This window comes from Caenorhabditis briggsae (assembly GCF_000004555.2).
Source record: "Caenorhabditis briggsae complete genome, chrII, whole genome shotgun sequence".
Classification (NCBI taxonomy): domain Eukaryota; kingdom Metazoa; phylum Nematoda; class Chromadorea; order Rhabditida; family Rhabditidae; genus Caenorhabditis; species Caenorhabditis briggsae.
In genome coordinates this window covers 9,698,486-9,711,649 of record NC_013486.2, presented here as the reverse complement: position 1 = coordinate 9,711,649, position 13,164 = coordinate 9,698,486, and the positions used below count along the sequence as shown (strand labels likewise).

The 13,164-nt window shown below is 38.0% G+C and overlaps 2 protein-coding genes across 2 annotated transcripts; both read left to right on the top strand.

The window, feature by feature from the left end:
- Positions 1-4,602: 4,602 nt before the first annotated feature.
- On the top strand, positions 4,603-4,931 carry CBG02557 (the record flags this gene model as incomplete). The annotated part of the gene is made up of 2 exons (XM_002630800.1): positions 4,603-4,816; positions 4,861-4,931. The coding sequence occupies 2 exons, from the start codon at positions 4,603-4,605 to the stop codon at positions 4,929-4,931; spliced, it is 285 nt and encodes a 94-aa protein (XP_002630846.1).
- A 1,367-nt stretch (positions 4,932-6,298) lies between these two features.
- Positions 6,299-7,497, top strand: CBG02558 (the record flags this gene model as incomplete). The annotated part of the gene is made up of 3 exons (XM_002630801.1): positions 6,299-6,452; positions 6,755-7,045; positions 7,346-7,497. 3 exons carry the CDS (start codon positions 6,299-6,301, stop codon positions 7,495-7,497), a joined length of 597 nt encoding a protein of 198 aa, XP_002630847.1.
- Positions 7,498-13,164: the final 5,667 nt, after the last annotated feature.

Here is a 13,164-nt window from a genome sequence, read left to right as displayed (position 1 = left end):
ACACCTCCGTCTCCCTGGCTTTGATCGTCATCCAGTACCCCAGTCGTTTTCTCTTCCAGTGATCTCCCCGAAATAATTTTGTTTCTTCCATTTGATTCTGTGATTCTGATTCTCTTGATTTCTCCACCAATTTTCCCTGTGTTCATATATATGCAGAAACAGAAATAAAGGTCCTTGTTGAAAAGTTGTTTACGGATGTCCAAGGATTGAAATGTGAAATTCGCAAGGCTAATTGTCCTCTTCTCCGCAGTCCTCTCCGCAATAGGACCAAAATGAGCCGCGTTCTCCTTCCGCGTACTTCTTCTTCTTCTTCTTTTCGGTTCACTTTCTTCCGCCAGTCATGCTCTTTGAAGAGCACACGTGACTTTTGAGCAACACCTGTCAGGGAGCCGGCCAGAAATCTAAAGTGCAACACGGAATTATCATTTGCATCTTCCGGAGATTCGATTGTTGCCGAGTGCATTGTGTGTGCAGTGCAAAAAAATCATCCGATTCAGATTGAGAGACACGAATTTGATGGATGAGTCTAAAGCTGAAGAAACACCCCGTTTCACCTCAGATGCCCGGAAGTTGATATTACCATTGTTGTCTAGAAATTATCCCAGGTTTCCAGACATAAAGTGGTCAACAATAACAACTATACAGAACTATACAAAGAAGAGATCTAAATTTTTATTTTTCATATCAAATTATCAGTTTGCTTTACTTTTATTTTCGCTTCCCAGAAGAATAGCGAAAGAAGAACGAACCCCTGTGATTACGGTAGGGAGGACTCTAATAATTAGGAGAGAGTGATTTTCGGAAAACTTTTCGGAAAACAAGCAAATTTTGGTTCTAGCCAGTTGGATGGTTCTGATCAAATATGCGACTCATTTTGTATCGAGTGCAGAGAGATTAGGCTTCTGATAACGAAAACAGGCAGAAAACATGTGAACCGCAATTCAGCCATTTTTGAGCAACTTCTCCCAGATCCTGCCAAAAATCGAGTCCTCTTAACTTTCGACCAGAAGTTACAAACCGACAGCCAAAAAGTATAGAAGACACTAGATTGTATCTGAAGTACTTTTTATAGTTAAAAAAAATTCGGTGCTGATGAATATACAATTTGAGACAAGTTTCAAAATAAGTACGAACTATAAATCAATGACACTACCGCTTTAAAAGTTCCAGAAAAGCCCTATGATCTAGATCTTCTGGTAATTTCTGAAATTTCATAGACCAGAAATGCTAGTTAGTGTGGGAAAGTAAAGTTATCAGTACATTCATGTTTCTATTATTGTTCTAGACCGAACCATGTGGGTCGTGGGAAAGTAATTTATCGCACGAGAAAACTTATTTTCAGTCTTGTACTTGAGCGTCGCCGACAACTTCTGATCGGAGATTGGTCAGATTCAGGATAAGACCATTACTAAAGCCAACCAAGTTTCGAGAAACCTATGACAAGGTTCCAACCTATTAGTATTTCCACTTTCAGGTTCCCAACAAAATATGACCATGGCCCGCTATAGAGCCGTTTTTGGGTAAGTTCCGACCAGAACCTGACGAATGTCTGATCATTCGGAATCATAGCACACTTTCTGCTAGACTTGTGAACTTCATTCTTATAAAAAGGTCAAACTACGAATTACTGTCTTGTTGGTTTCATGACAAATCATCAGTCATGTTGGGACAAGCCGTGTTGGCTTTAATTTTCAAACTGCATCAAAAATTAAATTTTCTGAAACAAAAAAATGCACGTACAATCGAATTTTCTAGACTTGTATCCATTAACCTCATGTTCGCAGAATGCTTCAACCATGGGAAGCATGGAACATCGGAACAAAGATCCTTTGGGATCAGATATTAATACTTCCAATCCACCTAGCAAATCCACATCAACCCTTACAAATAAGCAAATGTACAAAAGTGTATTTCGAGAAAAAAAAACCAAGATAAGTTCATTCCACTTTTCCCCAGCAGAACCTTCATCAATGTTCACTTGTCAAAATTAGTTAATGTCAACTCTTCAGGAAATCTGTTGAACTTGTTGTCCTGTTTCGAGTAAAGTAGAAGCGTACGGTGCCTGTCTCTACCAACCTTGACATCGTTTACTTCCCGTTCTGCCTTTCTCTCTCCCTTTTCATTTGTCTTTTCGGAGATTTTTGCGGTTCAAAATAGTGCATTTCGATTAGATGAACCGAAATTTTCGGAATAGTTCATTTGCATCGCAGTTCTCTACGTGTTGTTTTCTACTGAAATAAAAAGTCAGTACACTCTTGAAAACAGAAGAGTACATCATCAAGACATTGACAATTATCATCGTCACGTCTTCTTAATCTAGAGGGACTGAGCTTTGTCTATACTGATTGCAGGTTTGAACTCTGGAACTCTGGTGCTTATGCATTTTATAGTTTGTCGCTGGAAAGTCTAAATTTGGGATAAGTGAACGGATGCTCGTCAAAAAAGCTGACAATCACGAACCGAACTTTAACAAAAAAAAATAGAGCTATACTTCCGTTTAATTATCAAAGTGCTATCAAGCCGGAAGCCGATTGAGAGGATACATTTCAATGAAAAAGCGTTTTCAAACGTTTTTGAATTAAAATTATCATTTCCGGCGTGGAATCTATTACATTGGAAGTGCTCTAGAGGATGTTTGATGTGAGACTGGTTCCATTGATGTTCGAATATGAGGAATAAAGTAACATTTAAAACTGAAAAATCTCCAACAGGAAGACGTGAAAATCGGAAATATCAGAGCTAATCTTATCAAAGACATGTGAATCATGGTTGAGTTTTAGTTTCAGAAAGTGACAGAATACATTATAAGATTTGCATAATTAAAGAATCGTCACTCTGTCCTAATTCCGCCAACGTTTTCTTTCCAAATCCTATTGTTAGCTCTTTTGTAAAATCGGGTTTTTGAAAATGCTTTTCAAATGGGGTTTTCGCCGATGCAGACGCTGCAGAAAAATAAATATTGAATTCAACTCGAAAGATTAAGAATCAGCAAACTGGGAATATTTTGACACCTAAAATATGTTTTCTCGACTAATGGCTCGACATTACTAGTTCAATGAGCACCTCATATTGAGGGACTGAAACGTCATTTTTTTCTTGGTTTTTTAAACATTAACAAGAAAAGAAGTAAATTTTATTACAGATCCGCAAGCATTCCATATATTACAAGCAAGCAATATAAAATCTGCATGGGAGAAAATAGTTTATGAAATGATTTTCTGAATTATCTTCCAATACTGTTACGGGGAATCTTCAAAAGTACACGAAAAATGTCGATGGAACAAAACAACATCTCGCGGCGGGATCGTTCTGGTCAATGCTTCTCGGCTTCTTGAGCTCAGAATCGGTATGTACAACATTTTTGTCAAATCGATTTTTGAGACTGCAAAACCATTATTTTCTTCATGTTTTCTTCGCCGATGACAATTTACAGATACTTCCACACACATTGATTGGAAACTTGTGATATTTGATTCCACAGGTATGAGGTTCTCGGATATTTCGAAATATGTCATTTGAAAAATAGAATCGACGATTTATGTTTCGGAAATTAGTTTCATTTCATAAGATAACGAACTTCATTTCGAGTTATTGGTCTGACAAGTCAACACCATACTGTTGTTGTGAGAAATAATAGGTAATAGGTAATTTTTAGAATAGTTATTAAATCCAAGAAACTTTGAACATATCGTGCCTTACTTCTGTTCAGAATATTTGAAATGACTTCGAAAGTTCGCCAAACAACGGCAAAACCACAAGTTTTGTTGATGATTCAGTAACGTAATTTTACAGAATAGCGATGTTCTGAGCAATATTCTGCTCAGACTAGCACAGACCGGACTAAAAATGGAACACATAGAAAGGTAGGCTCGAAAAATTGGATGTTGGAAACTTGGAAAAAAATTGGATGTTGGAAACTTGGAAAAAAATTGGATGTTGGAAACTTGAGAAATGAAAATAACGATGTACCGTAAACATGTATTAGCAGAAGATCCTTTTAATTCAAAGACCCCTCACCATGAAGGGCTCTAAGAGAGACTTGGAAAAATAAAAAGGTCCCTGTAAAAGCTCTCTCAATATGTGTTGTTCGAAATTTAAAAATAAATGTTTCGAAAAGAATAACCATAAAAATAAAAGAGCCCTTTCTAATTGAAGGGCTCCTTCAATAGAATGGCCATCCGAAGGTATCTTGGAACAAAAGAAGGGCCGGCCCTTCTAATACAGGTTTTTACAGTAGTCGATTTCATAGCAAGGAAAGATCTCGGTGAAAATTCCATTTCCATAATTTTCTCTAATCCTTCTCCCGAATTATTTTTTTTTCAAATTCTGCTCCATAGTCACAATCAGAGCACTCCCCTCTAACTTTGTTCCCATTAAATCAATCCTTGATCTCACACATCAGTTTCAGATCACGCCATTCCAACTTTTGATCTCAAGTTGATTTCTTCATCTATTCTTCATCTACACACATCTTCATCTACGCACACACAATTATCTCCAAATTTCCCATTCCTTACTACTCGAAGGGGCGGAACTTCTGTGGTGGTATACCATATAAAAACGAAGCGCAGCATAACAGAATACTATTCGAAAGAAGCGAAAATGAATTCCAAACTCTTCGTCGTGGTGACTGTCTTCTTGTTTGTTCTTCTGGTAAATGCCAAATCAGGGTCAGAAGAGTCAACGTCAGCAGAGATGAAAGAAGCTATTGATGCACTACTACACCAGCATACAAAGCACAATCGTCGTTCATGTGGAGCTGGGGCAGTGTTCAAAATTATGGAGCTGTGTCCCAATTTATGCACAATCTCAGATGGTAACCGCTTAAAAATATTCAGCTGATCAGAATTCATATTTCAGATAATATCTACGAAGATATGTGCAAGGGACATCTTTCGGATTACGCCATCATCAAACGTTGTTGTCCGTAGCTCACCATTCTCTTCACTTCAAGTCAGGAGACGTTCCTTATCTACCTCTGAATTCAAACTACATACATCTCAAATAAATAATTACCGTTAAAATGTTTAATGAACACAAGCAAAAAATCAGAATACAGATATTTCAGACAGAACACATTTCAGCTTCTCGGACTGTTGCCTTTTGTAGCTGGATTCTTTTCAATTCGTCGAATTGATGTGTCAAGTGTTTACTTCAGGACAAGAACTACAAAATGTAAAGTGACCGTATTAGTGTAATGAGGGAGTTAGTCATAACCCTAGGTGGCGCCTTGGGTTAGACTGTCCATCCAGACCAGTTCCAAATTTTTCAGAATCATGTGATCCGTCGTGCCTGATCTTTAACGTTGAATTTCCATTGTTTTTGGACTTTCCAGTTTTCAAGTATGCCTGGAATTGTAGGCTACGATTTTCATGATTTGAATACATGAATGATTCTGTAAGTTTCCTTCAGTGATCAAAGTCATCATGGTATTGAATAAAATATTTCGTCATGTACCCCTGAAATGATTTTGAAAACCTGAAAATTTCGGGAAGTCAGGAGCGCCACTTCGACAGCATGGCCAAGATCTTCAAACATATAAGGTTTCGAAATGTGGAAACAGTTTTTTCAGCCTTCTCATAAAAATGGAACTGAGTCTAGTAATCTTTACATCTGTTTTTTGTTTGAAGATTATAATTTTCAGCTGAGAAAGTTGTAGCTGATACAGCATTCTTTTTCAAAACTTCCAACTTTAGATTTGAGAATGTTTTTTCTCCTATAATAAGATAATAGAACTTCGGGAGAACATTCTAGAAGTTTTCCTACGTAACGTTTTCCGGCAGATTTTAATAGTCAAGAGATTAGAAACATACTGTAGGAAAACACCGGGTTTCAAAAGGCCTGGTCAGAAATCGCGCCCCAGCGAACGTGAGAGTGGCTGAGTATCAATTGTACAACGATGAGAGAAAAAGCGCGTTTGTCAAATCAGCGTCTAAATTTATGTCGGGCTGGATTTCTGACCAGGTCTTTTGGAACCCTGTTAATCAGAAAAGTAGGTGCTCTGACTCTAAAAGGTCAGAATATTGAATACTGTTGAAGAGTTGAATGGCTGTAAAAAGTTTTTTGCAATCAGAAAAGTATCGCTTACGTGCTCCAAAATCGAGTGCTTTAAAAGTTTGCCTATTTGTAACCTAGAAAACGTGGAAATGACTCCACTGATCTCAACAACAAGACCTCTCAAAACTATAAAGCTTTTGTCTCTAATCGTTAAGAAGTCAGCGCTGAAAGATATCATTTGGTGGTAATCCAATTTTAATTCCTCAACACATTTCAACACTCTTTTTTTCTCATCTAGAAAATGACTGGAATACAAGAACCCGTTCTCCCGCGATGGATCGTTCTCTGGCTTTTCGTCTCCGGAATGATCTGCACTTATGACGTGGCATACACAATGAACCGTCCTTTCACAAATGATCCGGCCAGTCCGAGGGCAAATTTGCTGTTTGGGGGATGTAAGTTGCCCCGATCCGAGGTCACAAAAACCCAAAGTTGTTTTCGAATAGCTGGGCAATTAGTCTTTCCTAACCTTGTGTGATAAGGTTGGGATTGATAAGCATGAAAAAGGAAAGATATGGTATTTCTCGAATTGTGTTTGTCTCTTCTTCAAAAGAACACTTCTTCCGATTCAGTTTGGTCGAATTATTAAGGTTGTGTCTGTTGTCGTCACGAACAAGACATGTTTTTTAATGATATCGGGAGAATGAAAAAAATGGGGTTGTATGTATAGTTCCCAAAAATAGAAATGGAATTTCAGGGGCCCTCTACTCATCGGTTGATCGTCACTATCTGACAACCAATGACATCTTCACATGCTCAACGGGACGTGTCATGCTTCTGGAATGTCTTCTGAACTTCATCGCAATCGGTCTGGCAGCTGCTCGTAACCGTCATGGACTTCTTCTCGCTTTCACTTCTAATATTATGGTCCTCTGGAAGACGATTCTCTTTTTCTCTGTGTTTCTGGGACAACCCGATGGACACCTGCCACCAATGAATCCAAACAAATCGGTTTGGTCGAAGTTTATGATTTTCTGGATTCCCAACGGTGTGTTTAGTTTTCGTTTTGATTCAGATATCACCTTTCTGTGAAATGTTTATTGAAGTAATAGTTGAGAGAAAATATAGAGAGCAGAGAGCTTCGTATAAAATAGATCCAAAACTTCCGTTTCCTCCATTTAACGATTTCTAACCCCAATCCCATTCTCACCTTTTATTCAAAGTCTAGAAAGGTCCGAGAGCCTATCCCGGAACGCTATCGGTTGCACTTTTCAAAAAACCGAGCTGCCCGGGGATAGACTCTTGGCTTCAGAAAGACATTATTTTATTATGCCCTAACATTATTTAGGTGTATGGATCATCATGCCTACAGTAGTCCTCTTCGCCCTCTGGAACAAACTCGCATTGCCTCCGAAAATCTCTGAAAAATACTGGGAAGCGAGCAACAAATGTCGAGGAGATCTTAGCTTCGAAGATCAGAAGAAGGTTGCCCTCGACTGAACTTTTCCCTATCAAGATTGTCATAAATTTCCCCCTTTCCTCCCCCGTTTCTACCGTTTTATGAAAAATAAATCTGTGAAGATTGAAATCTCTCTAAATATTAAGTATCTATGAATAGAATCTTGGTGAGTTTTATTTGCGAAAGTGTGTAACATTTATGAAACTGTTTATGTTGATTCTAATGCAATGAAAACTGGAATTTCGGTTGGAGTTTCAAAGATTATCATCACTGTCAAATAAAAACTTGATAAAAATGATTGATGTTGCAAGGCTTATTGATCAGGAACGCACGTGGGTTCAAGCCAATGGGTCAGAAATCGCGCCCCAGTAAACGTGAGATTTTAGAAAAAATTCGTTGCTGAATTATGTGGCTGAGGATCAAACTTTTAAACGTTGCACGAAAAAATCACGTGTTGCAACTCGTTGATTAGAACTAATTAGGTCAAATGCACGTCAACTTGGAAATTATTAAATTTCTTTTGGCCTAAAAGTTATTTGGGGCGCGTTTTTTGACCCGTTGGCTTGAATCCAAGTGGGAACGTTCTATTTACCAAATTCATAATTTTTTAGGCTTTTCGAAGACACATCAGATATTTAGAAACTCCACCTACAAAACCGCTCAATAAGTTATAAGATATAGATAAACTTTTGTTTTTATTTTCGGCCATTTTGACCATTTTCAAGAGTCTGGGGCTCGGCTGTCAAGTTTTCGATCACTTTGAAAATTTCGGAAAGTATAAAACAGACATAGGTTGAAAACTTTGCTTTCACAGAATTTTTCAAAAATTCCTAGTTTTTCAAATGTGGTCAACTGACAAAATGTTTATCGTAATATCAATAATATTTTATCAATTAACCACTTTTTGATATCTTTCACTAGAACCGAAATCTATGAGCTCAAAGTAAACGTAGAGGGTGACCTTCTATCAAAGTGTTTATGATAACTGGTGCTCTGATATTTTCTCCGAGCTGAAATTTTCAATTCTTCGAGCTCTAAATTTCAATAATGATTCCCTCCCTACCATAAGCCCTTTCGTGTTTTGTACCCACACTTCCCAGATGTTCCGATGTCCAGTTTTTCTTTTTCTTCTTCGTCAAATATCCCAAAGCTTACGTCACCTCCTGCGACTCCAAGATCTCACATATCAGATTTTTCGAAATTGTTCGAAATCCTCCCCCGCGATTTTTCCAAACACCAAAAAAACTCAGCGACGAAAATCCCGTATTTTTCCGTTTTTCAAAAAGACCCCTGTTCCGATATTTTCCAGTTGTTATGTTTACCCAAAAACGTTTTGAATTCGGGTGGGATAGCAGATTTCAGTCGACGATAGACGAGAAGGCGGTAGAGTGGAGAAATCATCATTGTAAATTGTAAAAAGAAGAAGAAATTATTGCAAGATTCTAATCGTGAAGTCTGAAATCTATGAAGACGTGTGAATACTGGGAATTCTGTAATAAAGGAGAAATAAGTACATAAACAAACTCATAAACTTTGTTGTTAGCTTTTCACACATTAAAAGCAGAGAATTCTGCGAAAAGATGGGCATTTCAGATAGGCTACTGAGTAGCTACACTCTCAACAGTAACAACTGGTTCAAAGAGCAATTAGCTGAAGATTCCAATCATTTCGTCTTCTGCTTTCATTTTTCCCTTGTTCTAGAATTTTCGTTTTATTGGTGGAATAAAAAATTGGCATTCCAATACAATGGAATCAATTTTGCACGGGTCATAAACTCGATGCCCTCTTCCTTTTCCACCCACAACCTTTTTTGATCGTATTCTTTATTCTCACTTTCCGCCAATGCAACAAAACGTTGTACAACACAATCAGAGACGGAGTTGACAATGAAGATAATGGGGATTCCTCGGAAATCTGTAACACAAAAAAACTCAGAGAGTGCCCAAACGATGCGTAAATTATGCAACATCATTTGAATAGGGGCACACGGGCGCCAGCCTATTCAAATCAAGATAAGAAGGAGGCCGGAAGAAGAAGAAAGGGGGTGAAAATGGTTTGTATGCCATTGGCGTATATGAATTAGAGAGATGAAATGGGAGAGAGTGTTGAAAACGTGTGAATACGTTTACATATACAGAGAGACGTTGGGATGTACATACGGGCAGAACGATGACTTTCTTGGTGAGAAAATGTAAATGAGACACATTTGTTGAAAAGGGGGAAAAGCTACCATGGTCGCCAAACCGGGGTCAAGTGCTTTCTCTCTTTTTTCCGATCGGAATTTTGTAGTTTGTGGGAAAGTGAGGGGCTATTAGCTATTAACGAGGATGACGATATTCAACATTTTTTAGGAAATTGGTCAAATTATGTTGCATTGTTGGAATGGAGGTGTCTGTCATACGTCCATGTACCTCAAGTATCTCTGACATTTTGTTCGCTTTGTATTCCATCGAGAGAATTAGGTAAACTATTACTGGAATACAGAAGAAGTTTCTTGATTTATAAAATTAAGAACAATCGCAACAATGAAGGTCATCCGTGTTCATGCCTAGCAACTTTTGAGTTATGGAACCAAAACTGAAATTTTTTCTAACCTCAAATGACGCAGACTACGCCGGCACCTGGACGTTTCAGAACTCGACATTTCAGAGCCGGACATTTAAGAACCCGACGTTTCAGAAGCCGCTGTTTCAGAACTTTCCTGCATTTTTTGCATTGTGGTTTCAACTAATTGGATTGAGCAATACTTATTTTATTTCATGTGCAAAAATCAGTGTACAAAAGTACAGAAAAGTACTAAAATGTTGAGTTCTGAAACGTCCATAAGCCGCTACGCCTTCTGTAAACAATTTTTTCCGTTATAGAATTTTAATAAAGTCCGAAAAATCTGATCTGAATCCAACCAGACGCACTGATCTTCAGATTGGCGCATAATTACCCGGACTGATAAAAAAAGATATATTTTCAGGCATAGGTATCTTGGAAACACGAAAATTGGTGGAAATGTAATTTTACGTTTGATTCAAAGCTACTGAAATTTTCAAAGAGATTCCTCAAGTCCAGGTATTGTTGTGATTGCCAAAAATTGAACGTTTTTCATGATTAAAATGAGATGGAGCAAATTTGACAAGCGATAATTCAGCTCAAATTCAGTCATATGGCTTGAAACTTTTGTCAGTTTACTGATTAATAATTTGAATTTCCGTACTCTAAATTTGAGCCCAGTACAACGCTTTGCTCAAGTTATATGCTAATATAAACTTTAGTCCGGGTAACTATGCCACCCTGTCTTTCAAACCGCCGAAAATGATTTTTCATCAGTCCCGGCATTTTTTTCTCGAGTAGACTAAACTATTTTCAGGTATGATGAAACCGAAATTCAAGCGTTCCTGTTCTAACTGCAACCTACTCGGCAAACCTAAACTAATGACTCATTTTGAAATATCTCAGTTGCTACCGCATCTTTTCATTTTCCGTTGTAAAATCCCTGACTCATTAAATATCCAGTTCCTTTTCAAAACAATCCGACCGAAATCATTGCTTCGTCAGAGGGTGCGATCAAAAACAAACAGAAGACAATGAGCGAATTCTCGCGGCGGGGAATGTCCAGAAGCGTTACGTAATCCGAACGGCGCTTCCGATCAACATCTTCTTTTTCCGATCCCTATCTCTCTTCACTTGCCGTGGCAATAAATATTAATGCCCGAAACCATGCCGGCTTCTCCTCCCTTCCCGCACTTTCGTCTTCTTTTTTTGCAGAACTTTTTTCAGAGTGTCGATGGCACGTCGTCCCTCTACACCTCATTTGCATACGGAACACCACACCAAAAAGAACGGGTTTACTCTTGATTAGGTTGGTATGCGTTCGCGCAAGCATTACCTGAAGGACACCCCTGCCACGTCATGAAGAGGAATTTGGTTTATTATGATAGGGTAGAAAAGCGCCGAGATAAAACAAAACCTCCTTCAAACCGAATCCAGAAATACTTTGCTGCTTCGTGTTCTTCTACTGGCCGCACATCCACCTATTATCATAACGATGTTCATCATAAAAAGGCGTTATGATCTGGATTCGCTTGAGAAAAAGAGAAAGGAATGAGGGAAAAGAACAAACTCAAACAATGACTAAATGATTGTGGAAGCAAGCAGTCAGCAGCACTTATCCCCTGCCACAAAACATCACTTTCTTCTTTCGTTTTCCAATTTTCCGTATATGTATCGAAAAAATTCGGAAAGCCTTCTGAAGTGGCAGGGACACGGAGAGATGACTGATTAGTTCTTGAAAGGAAAATTGAATTTCGATCGGGTCGGTATCGAATAAATGGCACTGTTTGACCCTGGTTGAGTGATTCAGGAGGGGCACAATGTGATTTAGGAGTTATCCAATTACAATTCAATTTTGTTTCGGTTTTTCTTATACCACTCATGGGAAAACTGAAGAAGGGAGTGGTGGAGGAGACCATGAAGGGGTAAAAAAGGGATGCAAAACATGACAACGGATGAGTGACAAGATAATCGGACATACTTTTTGAGAGAAAATGAGAAGGGTAAGAGGAAAGAAAGTGTCCAGTCCATCCGGTAAGGGACTTTCACTATGAAAAGTAACGAAGAGTCTAAAGATGTTTAAATGAACAATTTTTAGTCTCGTAGGTTGTCAGACGTCTTTTGTCTAAAAAAAAGCTGAAATTGAAAAAAAAATGTCTTCGGAGTTACTGTAAACGCTCCAATAGAACGCCACCCCTAATTTTTAACTTTGACTCAATTTATCCCGGTTCCTTTCAAAGATATCGAAAATTGTGAACTGATAAATTCTTTATCATAATAACACCAATATTTTATCAGTTGACAGACTTTTGATTCCTCTCATAGGAAGCGAGATAATTGAGCTCAAACGTAGAGAGTGGGGTTCTATACGGTACAAGATCTTGCAAAATATTTTATAACACCGCTGATAAGAAAGTGGATCTTCAGAATATGCATACAAATGTAAAAACTTCTTTTCGAAACTGAAAAAAAATTGAAGAAATTTCTAATTACCAATCTTCGAATAAATGTTCAATTAACAGTTACAATTTGGTCTCGATGTTCTCTGATGTTCCCTTTATTAATTCACTTCCCTTTCCTCCTACACTACCAGGTACTTTTTCTCCAAGTTTCCGCTGATGGAAACCTTTTGTCACTTTAGCATGTTCCTGTGTCGTCAATTGAAACCCTCTTGAATTTCGATTTCATTGGGAATATATAAATGCCATCAGTCTCTCCGTCTCTCACTAAATTTAGAAATTGAGAAGCATTATGTTTTTCTGTTGCTTCTTTGCTTCTTCCCCCTTCTTCCAACTTTTTGCGTAGAAGGAGACCCCAACAACCATTTTTGTAATCGTCTGTATGTACTCCATGTAGGCGTGCCGTTTGACGCCGCCCACATTTCTGTCGACGATACACGACACCCATTGCCAAATGTGCCTCTATAAAAGGCGCTGAAGGCATAAGGCGAAAACCATAACGCTTCTGCCATCGTTCAGCCTAAATCTTCTTCTTCTTTCCAACTACTTTTCGAATAATTCGTTCCTTACATTTCTATTTCTAATCTCATTTTTTCATCTTTCCTTCTTCATATTTGCTTAATGCATTGTTTTATATAATTAGCTCGTATATATCTCGATTCTTCAACTTGACCACTTCATTGTTTATTGTCTTTTTATTTCAGA